The 20,624-nt window shown below is 51.1% G+C and overlaps 5 protein-coding genes across 5 annotated transcripts; 1 reads left to right on the forward strand and 4 right to left on the reverse strand.

Moving 5' to 3' along the window:
- Positions 1 to 1,062: 1,062 nt before the first annotated feature.
- On the reverse strand, positions 1,063 to 2,997 carry FIBRA_07514 (uncharacterized protein; the record flags this gene model as incomplete). The annotated part of the gene is made up of 6 exons (XM_012329193.1): positions 1,063 to 1,306; positions 1,364 to 1,638; positions 1,694 to 1,807; positions 1,856 to 2,309; positions 2,451 to 2,798; positions 2,855 to 2,997. 6 exons carry the CDS (start codon positions 2,995 to 2,997, stop codon positions 1,063 to 1,065), a joined length of 1,578 nt encoding a protein of 525 aa, XP_012184583.1.
- Positions 2,998 to 3,472: 475 nt separating this feature from the next.
- FIBRA_07515 (uncharacterized protein) lies at positions 3,473 to 8,840 on the reverse strand (the record flags this gene model as incomplete). The annotated part of the gene is made up of 13 exons (XM_012329194.1): positions 3,473 to 4,212; positions 4,267 to 4,436; positions 4,492 to 4,774; positions 4,829 to 4,914; positions 4,968 to 5,014; positions 5,068 to 5,301; positions 5,353 to 5,669; positions 5,720 to 5,749; positions 5,801 to 6,936; positions 6,988 to 8,233; positions 8,290 to 8,330; positions 8,392 to 8,443; positions 8,492 to 8,840. 13 exons carry the CDS (start codon positions 8,838 to 8,840, stop codon positions 3,473 to 3,475), a joined length of 4,731 nt encoding a protein of 1,576 aa, XP_012184584.1.
- Positions 8,841 to 9,852: 1,012 nt separating this feature from the next.
- FIBRA_07516 (uncharacterized protein) lies at positions 9,853 to 11,471 on the reverse strand (the record flags this gene model as incomplete). The annotated part of the gene is made up of 7 exons (XM_012329195.1): positions 9,853 to 10,011; positions 10,065 to 10,203; positions 10,269 to 10,328; positions 10,381 to 10,533; positions 10,585 to 10,820; positions 10,873 to 11,250; positions 11,316 to 11,471. 7 exons carry the CDS (start codon positions 11,469 to 11,471, stop codon positions 9,853 to 9,855), a joined length of 1,281 nt encoding a protein of 426 aa, XP_012184585.1.
- Positions 11,472 to 12,363: 892 nt separating this feature from the next.
- On the forward strand, positions 12,364 to 14,155 carry FIBRA_07517 (uncharacterized protein; the record flags this gene model as incomplete). The annotated part of the gene is made up of 2 exons (XM_012329196.1): positions 12,364 to 12,743; positions 12,796 to 14,155. The coding sequence occupies 2 exons, from the start codon at positions 12,364 to 12,366 to the stop codon at positions 14,153 to 14,155; spliced, it is 1,740 nt and encodes a 579-aa protein (XP_012184586.1).
- A 1,031-nt stretch (positions 14,156 to 15,186) lies between these two features.
- On the reverse strand, positions 15,187 to 16,419 carry FIBRA_07518 (uncharacterized protein; the record flags this gene model as incomplete). The annotated part of the gene is made up of 2 exons (XM_012329197.1): positions 15,187 to 16,236; positions 16,294 to 16,419. The coding sequence occupies 2 exons, from the start codon at positions 16,417 to 16,419 to the stop codon at positions 15,187 to 15,189; spliced, it is 1,176 nt and encodes a 391-aa protein (XP_012184587.1).
- Positions 16,420 to 20,624: the final 4,205 nt, after the last annotated feature.

The raw sequence follows: 20,624 nt of genomic DNA on the forward strand, positions 1-20,624 counted from the left end.
ATACGGCGGAGGGAACAATCAGGGTGAGTACAGCAGCTCACGGTGGAGAGAGGGAAGTCGTTCTCGCAGCTCTGTTTTTAAGGCGGAACGGGCTTCCCCCCATGAGGTACCCGCTCAACCTCCGCATTGAGATGACACTGACCGACTGGCAGGAACCATAGTGGACACCATTCATATTGCTCCAAGTTACACGGACGCACTCGAGAGGTCGACACCATCATTTGATCTAGGCCGTCCGTGCGATACTTACTTCCAGCCCAGCTTACTCTTTGGGAATACAGTAGTTCCGTTGCTCGTCGTTCATGAACGCCGAACGGATTGAATGGAATGATAGAGCTTACGAGGATTTCTTCCCATGGTGCGGCTCCGCCCGTCTAAAGCATTTTGCACACCACGCAACATCTCATCGATCGTCATTCAAGCGTGGCAACAGTACATATGTATTCTCCATATGCGTCTTTCTCCGCGTCTGTGATTGTTTGACCCTTCCAGGATGATTGTCATCTAGGATTTGTTAGATCATACTGATTGTCCATCTCAATTTTCTTCCATACAGGGTGTTACGAGTATGAAGAAAGAAGAACGAGAAGGAAGGCAAGGAAGAAAGAATAGCGAAATAACACGGGAACGCTTTGTTCGCAACTTTGTTCAGACGACTTATATATGACGCAACGTACAAAAAGACCTACTCTTTGTGCGGCATACTTTGATATATCATTGTTGCATAAACACAGACTACTCCGTTCATGCAGATATATTTTTATTACAAATAAAATCGTTGAGTCTTCGGATGTCACAACGCATGCACATATACATTATTTTGATGGTCTATGTAAGATTAAGTCCTATAAGAAAATAAAATGGAGTAAAAGAAAGGAAGAACAAGGGATGTTCAAATATTCAAATGCTACAAGAGCATCGCGAGAATACTCAACCCCATCGCACACGAGATGGTCCATATATGCGTTCTGGAAGCCGGTGATGAAGCAGCGCTTGTTGATGACAAGACCATGATGTCAGAATGACTAGCCTGTGGAACGCCGTCAGGTCCTGTTGTCGTCGCTACGTACGTCCCGGATGGAGCAGCTTGCGTGATTGCTTGATTCCAATATTCGAATTAGCATATATATTCCAAGAATATAACACGTATAATGCACCAGGGAAGACGCCTCCATCGGCGACTGCAATCCGCGTTGCCTGCCGCAGCTGATCTGCTGCATTCGCCGGAACAGTTGACAATAGCCCGATTCGCGGTGGATCTTGTGATGGGTGGGTGAGGTTTCCATAGTAATATGCAATGAGTGCACTTGAGGGGGAAAATACAAATGAGTACTGCACCGGCAGCGAAAACCAAATCACATACGATTTGAGAAAGGGATCCCCGAGGCTCCAGCTGTATAGGAATCCTCCGTTGCCAGGCGGATCGGTGACGGCCAGAGCGGCCGTACAGCGTTCAGGACCCGGCGAATCGGCCGGAAGAGGCTGGGCAAAATCGCGAGGGTCCACCGGAAAGAGCACACTGCCGATCTGGAAGGTCAAATTGTGGGCTTCGCCGCAGTCAAACGCATAGTCGGGGCCGCCAAAGCGTTGGATAATATGATTTACAATGTCTCGAGGGCCACGGATCAGCGAATTGCCCTAAGTAATGAATCCCGAGATGACAACAAGCAGACTCGGCATACGGATTACGTACTGTGTCGACGAGGCCTGAGATAGATATGGCAGGCGAAACAAGAGCAGAGCGCGGAAGTTTGAGGCCATCGAAAAAGACCTCATCTATCGCAATCTCCCAAACCAGAGGGTATACCTAGCACTGTCATCAAACAATTGTGCGCATATACGCGCATATACTCACTTCATTTGGAGCCTCGGGGGAGGGAGGCAGTCCTCCTTCATCAACGCTGTACGCACGAACGGGAACCCATGTCAATTGGTTGTCCTGAATTCCTTCAGGCAGTCCACCAAGTGACAAAGAGCCTACATCTCCGCCGATCTGCAGAGTGTCGCGCTGTAGAGTAGTGGCGACAAGCGGGCGTTCCAGCGCCTGCTGCATAATTAGCCGAGAGAAAAGGGGTCCGTAAGCAGCGAAAGAAGATAGAACGCTTGCGGAAGAGAATAGAGGAGATTGATTAGACCGGCGCCTCTTACGCGAGGAGTGTGTGGTTGATAGGAAGTCAAAGGAGGGGAAGGGTGGCTGGCCAATCGAGGCGGCAGTAATGTTGGTAGGAAAAGGAGCCAGTGGGGATCGTTTGGAGACCGGGGAACTAGCTGAGGCGAGCTGGGCTTGCAGTAGTTGACGCCAGATGACGCTGAGGTAACAACAATGCTTAGAACGAGAATTACATAGACAAGGAATAGGGACTAGAAGATATCTCAAGTCGAAAGAATACCATTATGGGCATAAGCTCTTCCAGCGAAACGCATGAACTACGGCCACACAAGCGACTAACCTGATAGGAGGAAATCCAAGCCCCAGAATTCCCGCGGAATTAGTCTGAAATATGGTCGAATTGGTGTCGTTGATTGCCGCAAATACTTGCCCAGATTGTGATAGATTAGCAATGCCCACACTTTCCAGACCAATAGGCCCCGACGCGTGCGTGCCAGTGCGCGAGTCACCATAGAACAAGCGAACGTCGAGACCGGTAGACTGCAGCTGCTCGGAAGAGTACAAGGCAATGCCAGCGTCGAGACAATCCCCAGCACACGAGTCAGACGCAAGCCAAAGATCAGATGAACCAGTATCGAGAACTAACGGGGCGCGTGTGTTCCCAATCTCCACCAGAACATTGTACGTACTACAGGCAGACAAGCAAGTTAGATCTAATAGCATCATCTCAATCTGTATATTTACATATCCAGATAGTCACCCAGGCCTATGGCAGTATATTGCCCATTCCGCTTCTCTAGAGCCCGCGAACTTGTGCGGTATAGCGGTAAGTGAGTTGTTGCCAGTGAAAGTGGCGCCAGAAACAATATCAGAATGGTCACAAGCATCATGATTTGGAATAGCCTTGTTCTATGTACGGATAAGTTGACCAGCAGCGCACAAATACAACATGATGCGGGGGGTGGGGGGGGGGTAGGAAACGAACTAGAAGAGAAGCTGCGGCCTCGAAGTGTTTCCATATACGATCACGGGGTCGAAGCGTGTCACATGCATCATTCAGGCATTCAATGTCCAATATTCAGGCTCCACTTTTACACGCACTAACAAAGCCCTCACAGACGAATCCACCCATTTGTATATAGTACATAGCTGTGATTGTAAATGTAGTACTATCCGTTATACAATTAACAGTGAGCGGACGAGGTTCAACCGAACTCCTCGAGAACGACAACAGACCCGGACCAACGTCTAACTACATGACAGACGCGGAAGCATGTAACCATAAGCAATATGATAAATAGAGCGTGAGGTCCAAGTACAATGCGAACAGCAGTGTATAATCCATGTGATGTCCAAGCCAGGCTACATGGCTTCAAATGCAAAATCAGCGGGCGCAGGCTCCTCTGAAGGACGTAATGTCTCATCCTCGTCTAATGGGTGGGTATTAGACGCGGGAACAACGGAAGCAGCCCCGTGCCATGGGTTAGGAAGCGGTTGATGCGAAGGTTCCTGCCACTCGCCCGAAGGACCGCGTACGTGCATCTCATAGGACTCTGCATGCGCTTCGTCTTGGATATTCTGCTGCGGCGGCAGTGCTTGTGACTGGGCGGAGACAGGTTCGGTGGAGACAGATGTCATTGGTGGCTGATTCTGCATGCGGTAGGCTGATCTCGTCAGAGGAGGGGTAGGTGAGGGTGCTGGTATGTCTGAGGCGGAGTAGTATGAATGTCGCACATCATCGGGAGAAGGGTGGTTTGGTCCCGAAGCTGTCAGGGTAGACAAATCACGCCGCCGTACTTCATAGGACGGTTCGATGAACAACGAATTTCCTGTTGTCGTCGGCGGGGATAAGCGATCTGCACTCTCCTCGCGTCCAACCGGCTCCATCACAACTTGAACGCTGGAGGCTTCAGATTCGGAGCGGCAATGAGGCTGATGGAACATTGGCGTCTTCTCCAGATCAAGTTTAGTCTGCTTTTTCTCCCGTCTGTGCTGTATTCCTAAGCGATCTTTGAGGTCGCCCAGGACCCACATCTCGCGGACGATGTCCTTGTCGAGGGGCATATAAGTACTTTTGAGGAATTTCACTAAGAACCGTGGGCCTGCGAGATGAATCAGCTGTGTAATTGAGACTTGGAGTTGCGATCGAAATTTACTCAATGCTATAACAACAGATATCAGCACGGTGGCCCAGAAGGAAACCTCACCGAACAGAATGATCACTTCATCATTAAAGTTCGGTGTCGTGAAGAAGGAATAGATAGTGATCCACAACATCATGACAACAGAAGACCCAATCACTATGATCCAAGTGATGATGGTCCAACTGTGTGGAAGAGTTTCAGTATCTTAATCCAACGTATTCGACAAACTATACGCACTAGCGTGTGTTGAGGCCTACGTAGGTGTTTGCAGCGAAGATCGCTGCAACTGCAACTGTAGTTCCAAAGTCAGATAGCGAATCTATCGCCCTCCCGTTCCACGACGCCGCTACACCTAATGTCCAGACGAAATATGGGATGTAGAAGATCACGATGGATTGGTATAACCCGTCTAGCATGTAAAGCCAGAACTTCAAGCGAGTATATTCGAGTCCACGAATTCCCCGAATGTAAAGCTGGGGAAATGCCAATGCAGCCTTTGCGTTGATATCTTGATCAAATGCTGTGGGAAAGCAATGAGGGATGCAGAACCGGAAGGACAGAAAGTTCAACTGACCTCCAAGGGCTATAACCGGCAATGATGTGAAGACCACATTACAGAGGAGGATAAAGGTGTACTGATACAAGTATGTAGCATCGAAGCTGCGATACACTCGTAAGCGACGCAGTGACATAACACGTGGCTCAACTTTTACCTATTATAGATCATAAACCAGAAGTTGGCGAATGTCCAGACAACGTTCTAGCAGTCTGATGAGCAATAGCGCATAAGAGATTGCCGAAGAAAAAGTTTACCTTGTAGAAGAAGTTACTGTGCATATCAGCCACTCTCTGATATGACCAACGACCGTGCACAATCAACAACTTTGTCAAGTAGCGGAATTGACCGAAAGCATAATCAGCGGACATTGCAGCTTGTGATCCTTCATGTCCCAATAGACCACAGCCGATGTTTGCTTCCTGTATCATAGCCACATCATTCGCCCCATCTCCAATTGCGAGAGTCATGGCATTCCGGCCTTCCTTAACCTAGACACCGGTGAGCGTTTATTTAAAGCGCAGACCAGGGATAACAAATACCAATTTCACAACGAGAGCCTTCTGTGCTGGAGAAACCCGGCAACAGACTACTGTCTCGCATTGAGTCGCCAGGTTAAGAAAGAGGGGCTTCAGCTCAGGAGAAAGGGCATGACGCAAAGTATCACCGTCGATTACGACAGCGAACGCTGCTTGGGCACCAGAGACAAAACCACGCCTCTTCGGGTCAAATGAGATTGGACCCAAGGTGGACGCGATTTTGTTCAGGCCACCCTCAATCTGGGTCTGAGCAGAAGCAATCGTTTCGGCAGATAGAATCATGACGTCCATGTCATCCTTAAGCAAGTTGCAGCTGAAACCTAGGGAGGATCTCAGTGAGAGATCCGAGTTTACGATATTCTATACATACCGATCTCAATCGCAGTCTGAATCTTATCGCCTATATGGTGGATCTCAGCAGTTAGTCACGAACAGACAGCATATTACGTACCAGTCAAAATCCAAAGCTTGATGCCGGCTTTATGTAGAGTTTCAATAGCGTCCGGGACACCCTCCTGTAGTTTGTCTTCCAGAGCGGTAGCTCCCAAAATGGTCAAGGAATGCTCAATTTGGTCGTTGGCCTGTTCGATAGCTGCATCACGTTCATCCACAGAACTGGTAGCTTCGTCATACAGCTTCTGCCAGTCCGCATATTCCTGTTCATCCAAATACCGGTAGGCGATACAGAGTGTGCGCAAGCCACCATTCGCAAAAAGCTCCATATCCTGCGATGTCTTTTCCTTGAGCTGTGGATCATGGTCGGGGGCAAGTCGTTGATAAACAACGCTGTCGGCGCCTTTGCAGTACAAAACGAGCTGGCCTTGTGGGTTACGCACGATGACACTCATGCGCTTTCGAGTACTATCGAACTCGAGAGACTGCAATAGAGTGTACCTCTCTGGCTGGCCCATCACCTCGATGTCAATGCCTTCGCGCGACTTCTGAACAAATGGAAACCCAACATCGCGAGCGGCAGCAACCAGTGCAGCTTCATCGGGGGATTCTGCCTTGTACTCCAAGTGATAAGGCTGCTCCTGGGGTTCGGGCCGATCTGACAAGACACTATGGCAGACAGCAAGTGCGCGAAAAAACGCAATCAAATGGCCTCGTTGTTCAGAGGCCTTGTTCGCCAGGTCGTCTGCCAGTTTGGGCGAAACTAGTGTCAACTTTTCAGGCTGAATATAGCGGTTCTTGAACGCTCGCGACAATTTCGTTAACATGTTCTCCTTTAGGAAACGCAGCTCCCGATCTTGCTCCGCTGGATCCATGATTTCGGTCTTACCTTCCCGTTTCGCGGCCCCTCGCTGTGCCTCAGTGACACCTTCTCCGTAAGTCACCCCACGCACAGAGCACTTCTGGAACTCCATGACGTTCTGAGTGAGGGTGCCTGTTTTGTCCGAAAAGATATACTCAATCTGTCCAAGGTCATCGGAGATGTTCCACGTCTTGGGAACGCATGGCGCATTGAGGGGCTTGTAGAACATATCCACGTCCTGAGATATGAAGAATGCTTGGATCGTTTTGACAATCTCAATGGAGATATACAACGAGATCGGCACGATGTTCTGGAAGGCGATCAAACACGAGCTAAGCACAATATCAGCATCAATCACGTTGGAGGGCGCAATTTAGACTTACACAAACGTAACCACCGCATTGACGACCGGTGACGATGAGGGGTTTGAATCTATTTCGAAATAGTCTGCACTTGTCCCACTTTTGATATCATACAATCCGTTAGCGATGGCGGAAATCAGACACATTGCTCCAAGGAAGACGAAATTGACGAGAACATTGAAGTTGGTTTCCTTCTCAATCTTGGACCGCTTTGAAGGCGTAGCACCGCCATTCAGCATAATCTTGGTGTCCGAACCAGTGAAGACAACCAGGCCTACTATCCAAGCTGTGTTGCGAAGCGTGCAACCACGGAGTAACATCTCATTGATGGAGATAGATTCCTGCTTGAGCTCACCAGTCTCCGCGACTCTGTATTGCAGAACTCCATGATAAGAATAGAGGTTCTGATGTGGGGGTTCCGAATCCAACACGAATGATGAGCGCTCGATGTCCTCCTCACAGATGATGCCCGAAGTAGCGCGTACGGACTTGCGTTGTTTGAGGTTGGTCTCGCCGTCTAGATTCTTCGTCTCGACATAGCACATGTTGTCCAGGTCCGACGTTGACAGAACGATGACGTCCGCAGGAATCTGTTCGTTCTCACGCAGCAGCACAATGTCGCCTACCTCGAGCTTCTTCCACAGCGTTCGCTCCCACCGCGCCAGTCCTGTCATCCGCTGCCCATCATTGACCACCCCAACGGTTGACTGCGAGCGCACGGACTCCTGGTAGCCGGCGAGTGTCCCAGATCCTCCGGCCCATGACCCAAGTACCTGTCGATGACTGCTTCCGATGCTCCCGGAGGTCTCCATGCCAGCCTTGGGCGGATAGCTGTGGTAGTCCAAGCTACCCATCTGTGGTCTACTGCTTGTGTTGTCGAACCTCCGGGGGGGCGCCGGCGGGAGTGAGGACAAGGATAAGTTCGGGTCATTCGCCGCGCGTAGACTGAACAAGTTCCCTCCGAGGCCTTTACTCAGCACAATATCCATACCCTCCTGCGCCTCTCGTTCCCGAAGTTTCCGCACACCTTTTGTCACTCGACCTGGGGGGTTGAGGCGTAGCAATCGTTCGAACCATGAGCGTGGATCAGCCGGTTGATTGACGTTATGCCATTGTCCCAGTTTCGTCGACGCTGACGTGTTGACCTCCTCGTCCAGTTGTGCGCGACGGTAGTCTTCGATCCCATCCTTCAGCGCAGTGATCGACAAAATGAACAGCAGCGGCAAGGCGGCCAATTGGGGTGTAGTCGCACCAAAGATAGAAAACACTACGAGAATAATGAGCTATTTACATAGATTACTTACCATCACCCATAGTACGTACCTTGCGCAATAGCAAGTCCTAGGAAGTAGATATTAGCCACTCTGGAAATCTCAGCGTCAGTAAAACGGAGGCGGTGTCGAAATCGGAATGAGCCCAGCCTACCTGCGGAATTGCTCGTAGAGGTTCTTGGGAATGAACGTGAGGATAGTGTATCCTACACACAATCAGATTTGAAAAGACCCTCCCTCATAAGTTTACTCACTGCTCGTCCGGACTTTATTTCTCTTATAGCGTACTAGTGGCTCGCCTCTACTGTCCAGATCCTCTCTAGGCAAGGGTGTATTCACATAAATCTTCCTCCGTGGTCCTGCCACGCCTCCAGTTGGACCAGCCGGTGGTGCGGGGGGCTTCTTCTTCTGCGACCTTCTGTGGAAGAACTGCTTCCCCCTCAGAGATATCTTCCTCCGCTCAGTCCGCTCCTCCTGTCGCGCGTACTCTGCGAGGGTCGACGCCGCCGTGCGCACGGTACGCAGGCGCAACTCTGGATCAACGCCGTCGTCCTCGTCATTGATGGAGTCGTCGCGTGGAGAGTGTCGCCGTAAGAATGACATAGAAGGACGGAGCGACGCGGCTCGAGATGGGTAGGGCCTCAGACAATTGATGGAAACCCCAAGCCGGATAGCAAGAAAATGTGCAAGTCTGAAGGTAAAGTGTACGCTCTCACTCTGGCTGCGGCAGACGACCTCACTGCCCCGGCATCATCGCCTGATCCCGGACCCCTGGGACCCCAATTCGCGTCAAACTTTCCCTCTGAGACGGCCGAGCCAGGAACGCTGACCGGGGTTATGGCCACCAGCTTACTACAGTAGAAGTCTCGAACATTTGTATCTCCAGGTTGAACGTTGAACGCCGAGCGTAGATTTTCCTGCATACAAGTGTTTACTATTGTGCGGACGCTTTACCCACGAACCCTCATGTAACTAATTCAAACTTCGAACATCTTCATTCCCTTGTTTCTGGCTCGCTTGGCTTGGAGCTTGAAGGGCCCGATGGTCAGTTCGTCAACGAGAGGAGTAGGGCACGGAGCGATAACAGTGGGAAATCTGCCTCTTCGGACGATGTAAAATGCATGACCCCGGTTGCTCACAGTTGGTGACCAATTCGCAGGCCCAGCAGCTGCGCATGGAGGTACCTTGTCGACATTGTCTTGGAGTCTTTCCTCGATCAGCGAGGCGCGCACGACCCCGTCGTGTACCCGAAGGTATCGCGCAGCACCCGTGGATGAGCGTGTATAGCTGTGGCCTTCTACCCAATCTCCATACGGCACTATCGAAGATCAAGAGGTGACATGCACCTACGTGTCGCATCGCGAACATGGGGGCTTGATACCAAGGTACTATATGCATGCAGCATGGTCCGCGCAGCGAGTTCTCATTAGCGTTAGATGGTTTGTTAATTCCGCGGAATTATGAATGCATGTCACTTTGGTGCACATGCGGATGCATGCATGAGGGAGGGGGGTTCCTTTTAAATTGAACATTCAGATGAATATCACATCTGAACGCGTTACAAGGTCCGGTATATATCAAGTAAGATCCGGAAAGCAAGTTTTGAGCACTTATCCTAAGAGAATGCCAGGTTAGGCCCATCGACCGCGATTTGTGCCAAGTAAATTGCGGTCTCCGCAAGGATGACGAGCTTTCCCTTCCCAGCGAATACCATATTTGCAGATTCTGTGCCGATGAGAAACTTCCCAATGAGGGTGCCTTCCTCGTCCCACACCTGCATCGGATCAACCGTGAGTGTATGGTTAGTCGAGGAGCGCAGACACGAACATGCACGCCGTCTCCGCATGCGGAGTACACGTTGCCCTTGGCGTCAACTTGTACACCGTCAGGTACACCTGAGTCAATGTATGCGAAGACGCGGCGGTTTGTATAAGCCTGACTCTTCGGGTCGACATCAAATGCGTATCTACAGTCATGACGATTAGTGACGATGAACTGAAGAAGTGAAATTTAGTACATAAACGTGCGTACATGGTAGCAGGGTCCGTCTGGTTCTTGCCTAAGAATCCTCCAGAGGCACCCGTATCAGCGCTGTAAATGATCTTTAAAATATAGACAAACTACAGAGCCTATTCACACTTACATATATGCAATGCTGCCGTCTGGCGAAAAGGCCAATCCATTCGGTCGCGTGAAGCCATCGGCAACGACACGGATACTCCCAGTGTCAGGATCGAAGCGGTATACCTGGTTGGGGAGGAGCGGCTGCGGGCGGAAATGGTTGAGGAACCCGTATCTACCATACGAATGAGGTAACCTCTACATGTGGCCGATAAAAGATACACACGTCACATCCGTGAAGAATATCTTCTTGCTTTTGGGATGCACTTTAACATCGTTCAAGGAGTTAAATTGACGACCATAAAAGTTGTCCAACAGTACAGTCACGTTGTGTGGCGGCACCGGGTTCACGAGGGTCAAGGAAGTTGGCAGCAGGGCCCTGCCAGAGTTGATGAATAGCAGAGATGATCGGAATGGTCCTGTCCCCCCATTCGTCATCTGCACAGTATCTGGGAGGTCGAGCTGAAGGAAATGAGACGTCGTGAGCGATTGAGTCAAAGGCTGCTGCACCGACCGGAGTGACCGTCACATTCACAGGAGATGTGCTACTTCCAGATGCAGCCATAGCCCCATACACCTCTGGCATATCGATCTTCGCAACCTGGTTGTTGTTGTCCCAGTCGCTGAATCCAAGTGCCCCCCCGCCATTGCTTGAGAAGAACAACTCGTCCGTGTCGGGAATCCAGATGGGTGCTTCGTGGGCGAACGCGAATCCTGGATTTGACGCAATCTCTCGAATCGAAGGAGATGAGCCAATGATCTCGAAGAACGACGGATGGAACGCCTGGAAGAATGGGGGCGCTGTGCTCGTCGGATTGAAGTAAGAACTGTAGGAATCTTTGCGGAAATTTCCATTCTTTCCTATCGCATTATATTGCAAGGGATCTACGATCTGAGCAGATTATAATGCACAGATGTGAGTGTAAATCTTTATAACGCCCGGTGGAATCTTCTGACCACCGTCTGAGCGGGCGGAACCAGCCCCTCAAAGGACAAAACTTGTTGCTGCGCTACCGAGTATTTCCAAGCAGCTGCACCTGCAAGAGCCGCCAGGCCCCACAACGGAAGCATTTTTCCATTCGATCTGGGTGGATTTGACTCTTGAGTGCTCATCGTTGTCTGTGATCCAGATTGATACTGTTGCACAATGAATGTTTTATGATCATACATACCTCAAGATCTCGTAACGTGGCGTTTTGAACGACAAGGAGCAGATAGAGTTAATGCATATCTCTCGGGGAGATTCGAGATTCAAACTATCGGGTACTCGCAGCTCAGCTGACCCAAGCGGACGTCCTCGGCTGCCCGCTCGTATCAATGGCGTATTCAATGCATAACTTTAGCTTTTTGCGCGACGTTTTCAGCGGTAACAGCCCAAATGTTGGTCTTTAAGTCGTGATGAGAGTTCGCAGTCATGAAAGCGTAGAGAGGGGCTATAGCCTACTGAATATAGGCGTTGGGCCGGGCTGGTTCAGTTCTACGATCGATTTGAGGGTTCATTGCGGCTAAACCCGACAGATGATGGTCACGTGCCTTCAGAACAAATAAATGCTAAATTATTTCAATGAAAGTAGCGGCCGAGACTTGGTTTGAGCCAGACGTTTCGTAAGTACCGGGCTTACGCATAGTACTTGTTGAGCCGGGTAAGTAAGTGCGCAGAAGTAAGTGCCCTCACTCTGACGCTCTCCGATTGCCTACTAGCCAAGATCTGGAATGCTGGCGTCTTATGTGTCGGCGGCTGATTACGGTCCGGAGACAATGGAAGACGTATATGAGAAAGTGTAAGCCGGATTTTTTCGAGCGTCAGATCGTTACTTTGACTTTTCTTTTGTTCCAGCAGATGAACAAAGGAACCGAGTTCAGCAATCCTGTCGCTGGCCCTAATATTCCTTCTCGCTTAAAGGCTGCGTCATTATGCGACTGAAATCGAGCCACTCGTCGAGATTTCGCTCCCTCTCTCTCGCGCGTGGACGCAACGCGCTGTGGCTCCATGTTCCTTTCACTAATGTACCGGCAGGGTTCTCCGGTAGACCGTCTTCCTGAAGAAATACTTTCCTATGTCTTTGTTCTCGGCGCGCAACCCGTCAAATGGGGGATGCCCTCGGATGGCGTCGTTCTCCGCGACAACACCAACATATCTCCATGCGCCGGGTTCCCGTACAATCACCCCGTACGCGTTGCTTCCGTGTCAAAGCATTGGAGACAGGTTGCGTTGAACACGCCCGCTCTCTGGAACAAAATCTTCCTTTCTCTCCGCGATGTATACGAGGACACCGGTGACATGGATCTCCGCTTCGCTTCAATGTTCCTGGAGCGGTCTAGAAATTATCGTCTGGATATCTTCGTGGATGCGCGCGATCCAGAATGGGACTTTTCCGAGTTCGAGTGAGTCTTCAAGTGTTGTCTTCCAACATGCTAATCCTGATTTATGTACCAGCCCATCGACCGCCGGAAATACTCCTTGTGAGGATACCGACGTCGACGATCGATACTTTCACCCGTTTACCATGACGTACATGCAGGATGCTCTGGGGTTGATTCTATCCGAGCTTCATCGGTGCCGCTTCCTGACGGTCCTCGTCGATCGCTGGTACCATATGTACTTGACGCTCTTGTGTCTCAACGGCGGAACTACCCAGGCGCCACTCCTCGAGTCGTTGATCCTAATGCGATGCAACGAAATTGTTGCGCACTCGCCTGTGTTCAAGCCCGAAACATTCGCGGCCGCACCGCTCCTTCCCTTCCGCGGCGCCCTGGCCGGCACCGCCTATCCGCGCCTCAACAGGCTAGTCCTGTCTGGGGTACACTTTGATTGGTCTGCTTTCCCCTCCAGACTTCCTGACCCGGTCTCATGCGGCGCTCGCTTGCATTCGCTCGACCTGTCTTATCTATGCAAGGCCGTACGACCAAGCATAACAGAGTTCCGCAGTCTACTTGAGCGCTGCTCTGCTTTGAAGGAATTGTCTATTGTGCTCTCCATGCCGCGGCATGATCCGACAGCGGTGGACCTGGATGTAGAACCTGTGGTACTACATCGCTTGGAGAAACTCACCTTCGGCTACGACGATGGCAACGACGCAGTATACACCCTGCGCGTGTTTCAGGCGCCGAACCTTCGCGTGCTCACGCTGTGCGATGCAACGTCTCCCACAGCTTTCTTCGAGCAGGATGGCGGGTGCGTTCTGGCCTACTTTGCACAACAGGATCCCATCATCCCGGAGGTCGGCACACTGCACGTCCAAGAGATGCCTCTGCGGCCACTCTTTCCGCTGCTGGAGGAGGTCACCGTGCATTCTGTCAAGGCATCTGTGGAAGCGTTCCAGCTGTTCTTTGCATCGCTCCCCCAACTCAGCTCGCTGAAGCTTTCGCGAATGAGGCAGGAATGCTTTGTGGCGCTACGTCCGAGCCGGCCCTGCGACCCGCCGTACTGCCCGTGTCCGCTCGTGAATTGTTTCCGAGCGTTCGACTATTTCGCGGTTTTACAGCCTCTCGTACTGGCAGTGCTCCAAGAGCGGTCGGACTACGGTGCTGTTGCTCACGACGTGCAGGCACAGCCCGTAGACGAGGATTCAGATTCGTCGGATGAAGAAGGAGATAGCGGCAGAGTCGAACTCAGCAACTTTGAGGCAGCGCTCTTTGAGTCGCAACTGCGCGCTGCGGGGATGGGTGGTTTGTTGGATGCAGCTGTAGCCGCGGTCAATGCGGCGACTGCGACCATGGCCAATGCCCTGGCTCCTGCCCCCTTCATTCAGCAAGCTCAGCAACCGGCCGCTCCCGCCACGGCTGGTCGACTCTGATTGGCATCTGGTTCTTGGAAGTTAGGATAAAGTATAATGCATCCTTTGTAGTACAGAAATTCATGAATGTATGCGTCTCGTTTTGTACCAACTGTAGTTTTGTATGGACTTAATATATCAATGGGTGTTTGTCCCGGTGGCCGTAGCCACCAAGACTTATGTCGGACACAGCGTAAGTATCGTTGCACAATAAAGTAAGCTAGGCCAACATTGGGGATACAGGTTTGCGTGCGTCGTGCCCTCCGCGTCATCGTGATTTCAAGGGCTGATCATCCTCAGCCGCCAGTACTTACAGTGGTGACTCGAATTTCGCGCTCAACAGGAATGCCTACGCAGTCGTTGCTTATAACCCGCAAAGTTGAGGTCAATATCAGGTACATGCTGCGCAATTGGGGGGCAATGGAGCATTTCGTCATAAAAGACACTTTCCGCTTAGGCTGGAAGTTCCAGCCTAAGCGGCAGCCTACCAAGGCTGGCACGGGCTTGTCACCTGCAGACAAGTATCTAGACTTGCGGTACGCTGGCGCATGTAGCCATGACTAACTTGCTGGGGCGGACTGGATCGAGGCCCTTTTGAGGGTGCTAAGTGACACGGAGGTCTGGAAAGTGAGAGTGCACGCCAGACTGACGCTCGAGTACAAACTTGGAATGATACCCGGATGACCACATCTGAACTGCGATTTATATAGGCACAGCAATGGAGATCAGCGAAATGATGGAGAGACCATGCAATGTGTCATTAACAGTGGGTAGGACTGCGCAAAAGCGACAAGAATCAGATATCGAGGTGTCTACGTTCCGGGCTCTATGGGGTACTAGTAGCGTATAAATGAGGACGGGGCGTACGTGCAGGAACCGGAGTGCGATGAGGTGAGGCAGACTACGTGATAAATTACCGCTGTGTAATACACTGAGCGTCGCAGACGTCGTCAAATCTGCCGGGAGCGGACGTGAGTAAGAGCGCGAAGCAGACGGCGGACATGCACCCACAAGATCATGAATGGTCATCACAGTCGCATCACAGAGTCGTCTCATTGCGTGAACACAGACGCCTGCACGCTGGACTTGGACGTTGCAGGTGACGGTGGCGGTGGCAGCCGGCTCGGAGGAGAGTTGGAACGCTTCGAGCGCTGGAAGCTGCGCACGAACTCGAACTGAGGGCCCGTCTCGGGGCTGCAAGGGAAGCGCTTGCACTTCTCGACGGTCTTCCATTCCTCCGCAATCATGCGAAGCGCGCCCGCTCCGTCCTTAGCGACACCCGACTCGACGAGCCAACAGCCAACGATGAGCCCGGTACGACCTATCCCCCCGCGACAGTGCACTGCAGCGATGCGCGCCCGGCACTCGCAGTCGCGGAGGACGTCCATGATCCGGCGGACAAAATCGACGCTCTCGGGCAGGTTACGGTCGCGGATGGGGAAGTTGTGGTACTCGACCTCGCAGGCGTCGATTCCGAGCAAAGCACAGCGCGCAGCGAGATGTGGAGCGTACGGGAAGAGCTCATGGGGCTCGGTGAGGTCAATGAAGGTGCGGACGCCGGCGAGGAGCAGGGCGTCAAGCTTCTGCTTGGTGTGCTTGTGGGCGAGCATGGCCGGGGTGATTGGGCAGTACGGAAACTCGCATGCAACGAGGTAAGGGGTGGCCCAGTAGGAGTTTGGGATAGGGCGGGTGCGGTTGCGGAACGCGGTTGTTCGGGAATTGAAGGTCGTGTGCGCCGGTAGGGGCAGAGATATTGGCTCGGGCTTGTGCCCGAGCAGTGGGTTAGATATCTCGTAGGTAGCGACAGCCATGATTCGTGAATGCAGAGGGAGACGAGAGCGCACAGAGTTTATACGAGCAGCGCGAGAGGAGGAAAGCCTGTTTCCGAGGGGCGTTGCGACGAGGTCGAGTGCAAGGTCTCGCCCTTTTGTCCGGGTGGTGGACTGGAACATGCTCGCCCGGTGCGGTGGGGCACGTGCCTTGTTTCCCAAATATGGCCGATCCGCTGGCGGCTGCGATGGTTTTCTTGTCACGGTTCTGCTGCTCGTGTCCTCTCTATCGCTCAGTGGCGGCTGGGTTGCGGTTTGTGGTTCGGGGGCGTCCTCCAGAGGTTGTTATCGTGGCAGACACCACCGCGCAATCCCCGCTGGTAAACTAACATCTCCCGCTCCGAACTTCGTTCCTAATCCGGGCTCATCGTGGAGAGCTGGACCATTCCGCCCGCTCAATGCTGGTGTTGCATCTCCAAGTTCTCGTCGGGCGTTTCTGAGGTCTGGAAGGTCCATTTTGTGTGATATCATGGCCTCATCATGTCCCCAGGAGTGCGTGAGACAGCCGCTCAAACACCGTGCGACTGACCGCAGTATTCTATCCCACATTTATAGCTGTTCAGCGGACACTGGGAGCCTGAGGTTCGTGTTCGGTCAGTTCTCCAAAGCTAGTTTTTTGCACGTTCTATTGGCTTATCACGATAGCAGACAACGCCGTGTCGTCGATTTGATGCTCCGAGGGTCGTGGCCTCGCTCCTTCCCTCCCAAGCATTCGACATTAAATGGGTGATACAGCCAGCGCGACTGCTCACCGCATCGCGGTTTTTGGATTGCTGTCATCTGCTAGACCGCTCGGCTTTCGTCCTAGGGCGACTACGGCTCACCTGGGCCCGAGAAACGGATGAGCTCGAGCAGCAGCTCACAATCTAGAACACGAACGCCTTATCCTCGATATCCCTAGCCTAGACGATTTTTTCCATCCGCAAAAGTGGCGCACCACACGTTCGTCAGTGTCCAATTGTCTGTTGCACAAGCTGCATCCCCTTTGCCCAGTACGCGCCAGGCCTCTGGCGCATGTCAATGCTGCGCAAGCGCACACATCATAGTAGTTCGTCGCCGAACAATCTCCGCAGGCCAGATGACCTTGGAATTAGGATCCGGAAAACGTGGATAGCTCGGCGGTCATCTAGGATTACTTACCGGCCTTCCGTAGAAGGCAATGTAGTTTCACTTCTCCACGTGTAATTATAACTGTATACCTTCCAATGAAATAGATCGGCCTATCTACCCTTCAGTCGGCTTCTCTTCTCGACTGTTGGATAATGAATGTGACAAGCAGTCTCTGAGTAAAATGGGATCAACGGGGGTAAATCACCGATCGAGAGCGCCCGCGTTAGTCCTGTATTCATGTATGCTCGCGCTAGCCGAGAGAAGGGCCACATCTGAACAAGAGAGGGCCCAAGCAGCATACCAAGATCGGAAGATAAACTGCCTAGGGATTCTAGCAGCTGCGTCGTCGAAGCTCTCCCTACAATCGACCCAAAGCGCCTTAGGGCCACGCAGACTGGACGGAACGCGCAAAGTCGCTCGATGCAGGGACAATAAATGTAGTGTTTGTATCAGCGAGACAAGCGGTATCAGAAAACTCTAAGTCGTCACATTATTCATGGAACGCAAGATTGACAAGGGCGTACTAGAACGATCACGAGGCACCAATGCGACCTGACGCAGATCGACACATGTAGATATTGTGGACGTTCACAACAGCTTCCCACTCAAAGCACCTGAGCATGGTATGATACAATGCAGACACGAAGAGACACAGCCAGAGTAATAAAATGACCAAGCTAATTTGAATTAATGAATGATTACAAAATCAGGTAACTCACTGTGCAACCAGATAGATTTCTAGGGTGGTAATTTCACGACTTCGCTGGCTGGATAGCGAGATACATATTGAAGCAACTCGGAGCGCCACCAAATAATGATATGGGTTTCCATGACATGCCGCCATGGCACAAACTGCGAATGCTCGACTAGTTCTTCTACTTATGCAGTCAGTTGCTGAAAGTGTTGGAGTTTGGAAAGCAATCGTGTGTAGATGCATGCGAAGTAAGACAATACTACACGGAGTTGATCTACGTGAGAAGCTTATGACGACCCGGCGGTGATCAACGTGAAGTAAGCAGGATAAGATGTGGAATTGACGACGTCGGTCGAGTCTAATGCTTCTGAGGACTGTGAGGCCGAAAGTCCGACTGTAATCGATGAATTTCTGCCTGATTCTGGAGGGTGCCCAAGCGAGAGCCTAGGAAAGGATGGATGGGATGAGGAATGGCCACTCACATTAGGGGGCACTTACGAGGACATGTTGATGTGTGTCGTGAGCTGCATCTCCATACAGGTAGAGCCCTCGACGGCGCGCAGATCACGCACATCCCCTGCAGCCCCTCTATATATTCATAGATATTTACCAGTTGGAAGGTACGGAGGCATGGTATATGGGTTAGTCATGTTTAATATACAAATGTGGCCCATCTTACGTTTCAATGTCGCTCTTGACCTCTATTAGAGATACAACTGCTGCAGAAGATACCACGACACTTCCGAGACCAAGCCGGGGGTCAAAACTGCAATGTCATGGATGTTGTCTGTCTCACCTAACAACTGAGGCTATAAGAGGCATTAGAAAAACATATGAGGTAATCGGATTTTAACAAATCCTACCCGGAACAGCGAATAGCATCGTCATCATGGCTGCGCGCGGCATTAATTAAAATCAATGGGCACATTTCAACTCGGACATACGGTTTAAATTCAGCCAGGCGAAAACCTTTAGCACAACGTCGTTAACATCGACTGACAGCCCGAACACCCACTTAGAAAGACACGTACCAGGGTGGGTATATTAACCATCAATGTAGTGATGAGATATAAGACATTGTGTCTGTATATCAAAGCCCATAGGCGCGTCCCAGCGGCGTCGGCTCGGGAATACAGCCCAGCGACGGTGAAGATGAGAATACCAGCGTCGAAGCATATAGCTTATAGATACGAGGGAGAACAGCGTAGCATTGAGGAATGCTTCGGTCAAGGATAGAATACGAAATAACACGCACTATAAAGGAAGAATAACAATAGGTGGATGCGGTTACTGGGGTATGACCCACCGCAAAGCGCCAGCCCCGAGACGGGTATCTCGTTGGTGCTGATTGGACCGACTGTTTATGTTAGGAATTGAGACAAGCGCGATACTATGAAACAGAACAGACACGTGAGGCCGATAATCCATTGGGCACTGCTCAATAGAAGGAGGACAGCTTGTATGGCCCGGTTGTGTTTCCAGAGGAGTAAGCTAATAATGAGATTTCATGCATGTAAACCATAAAAGCTGAGATGGATATACTTACGCGCGAATGAGAAAGTTCGTGGACGATGTCGATACAGCAATGTTACCAAGTGTCTGTACACAGTTGAGCATGTCTTCTAGCCAGAGTGCCTGACTCAACGCTTACAGTGAATAGCTCAAAAGCAGCTGGAATGTGAATACATGAGCATAAAACCATGTGAGTGGGCAGACATATATACATGTACAGCTCCCTGTCGAAGGTATGCTTGGGACAATAACACTAGCAAGGCGTTAGAGCATCAGACAATTTTAAACAGTATCTGTGCCATGTGAACTTACATTGAGAATGATTGTATCAGTTGGGCGTACCGCCCCAGTAAGTAGGGAATCTAAACCATCATACACATTAGTAATGTTTGAGGACGGCGGGGGCGGGACAACGCACATAAACAACTCGAAACTTCAGCTTGCGGATGATGAGCGGCCACTCCACATGATGCAGAGTCAAAAGAAAGTGCCAGCTAGAACACCACGGCCCAGGGTTGGTCTCGAGGCAAGGATGGTGACAGTAGATAAATAGCCGCACGTGTAAACACCCAAACACCACAGTTGGATAGTAGTAAGAAAGATCGTTGCCGAGGGCTGCACAGCATCCTGGCTTTGCCAGTCGACCATCTAGCAACTTGGAGTGATCTGCCTGAAGATGGTTTACAGCCCAACGGCTCACTTCCCAGCGCCAGCCTATCTATGTACTAAGGTCGCAATGGATTCCGGAGTGTGAGTGGGATATCAAACAGCGAAATGTGAATTTTGTCTCCGTCTCAAACAATTATTTGAGTACTTGAAGCAGCGGACTGGAAAATAAACGGGGTTATGCGGCATAAAACGAAAGGACGGAGTGGCATTGAATATAAAAGTTTCACACAAGCAACAAGCTGAATCATGTAATTCGGGTGCGTACGGAGTCTCCGGAGCTTAAAATATGTTGGAATCAGATTGGAAGTCGCAGTATTGCCACATTCTCTATTGCAAGGTGCTTTCGCAAGCTCTGTGTGCGTTACGATCCACTTTAGACAAGTAATAATTCCCCGAAACTAGTGGCTACTAAGACTCCGAGTCAGAAATGAGACCAAAGCCAGCCTGAGAAGCGTCCAAGTCGCCGGCAGCAGTGGCAATCATGATGATGAGATCAGTATGTATATACCGTAACAAGCAAACAAATGTGCTAACTAAGACACGGCGATAACCGGTAACCGGTCCGTACAAGTAGAACTAATACGACTGGGCTAACTTATCTCTATCGAGGCTCTGGGAGGCAGTACTCTACTATGTTGGGGGAGGGAGTAGGTGGAAACCAAGCTTTGTTCTCGTG

Source organism: Fibroporia radiculosa (genome assembly GCF_000313525.1).
Source record: "Fibroporia radiculosa TFFH 294 genomic supercontigs, scaffold13168, whole genome shotgun sequence".
NCBI classification, from domain to species: Eukaryota; Fungi; Basidiomycota; class Agaricomycetes; order Polyporales; family Fibroporiaceae; genus Fibroporia; species Fibroporia radiculosa.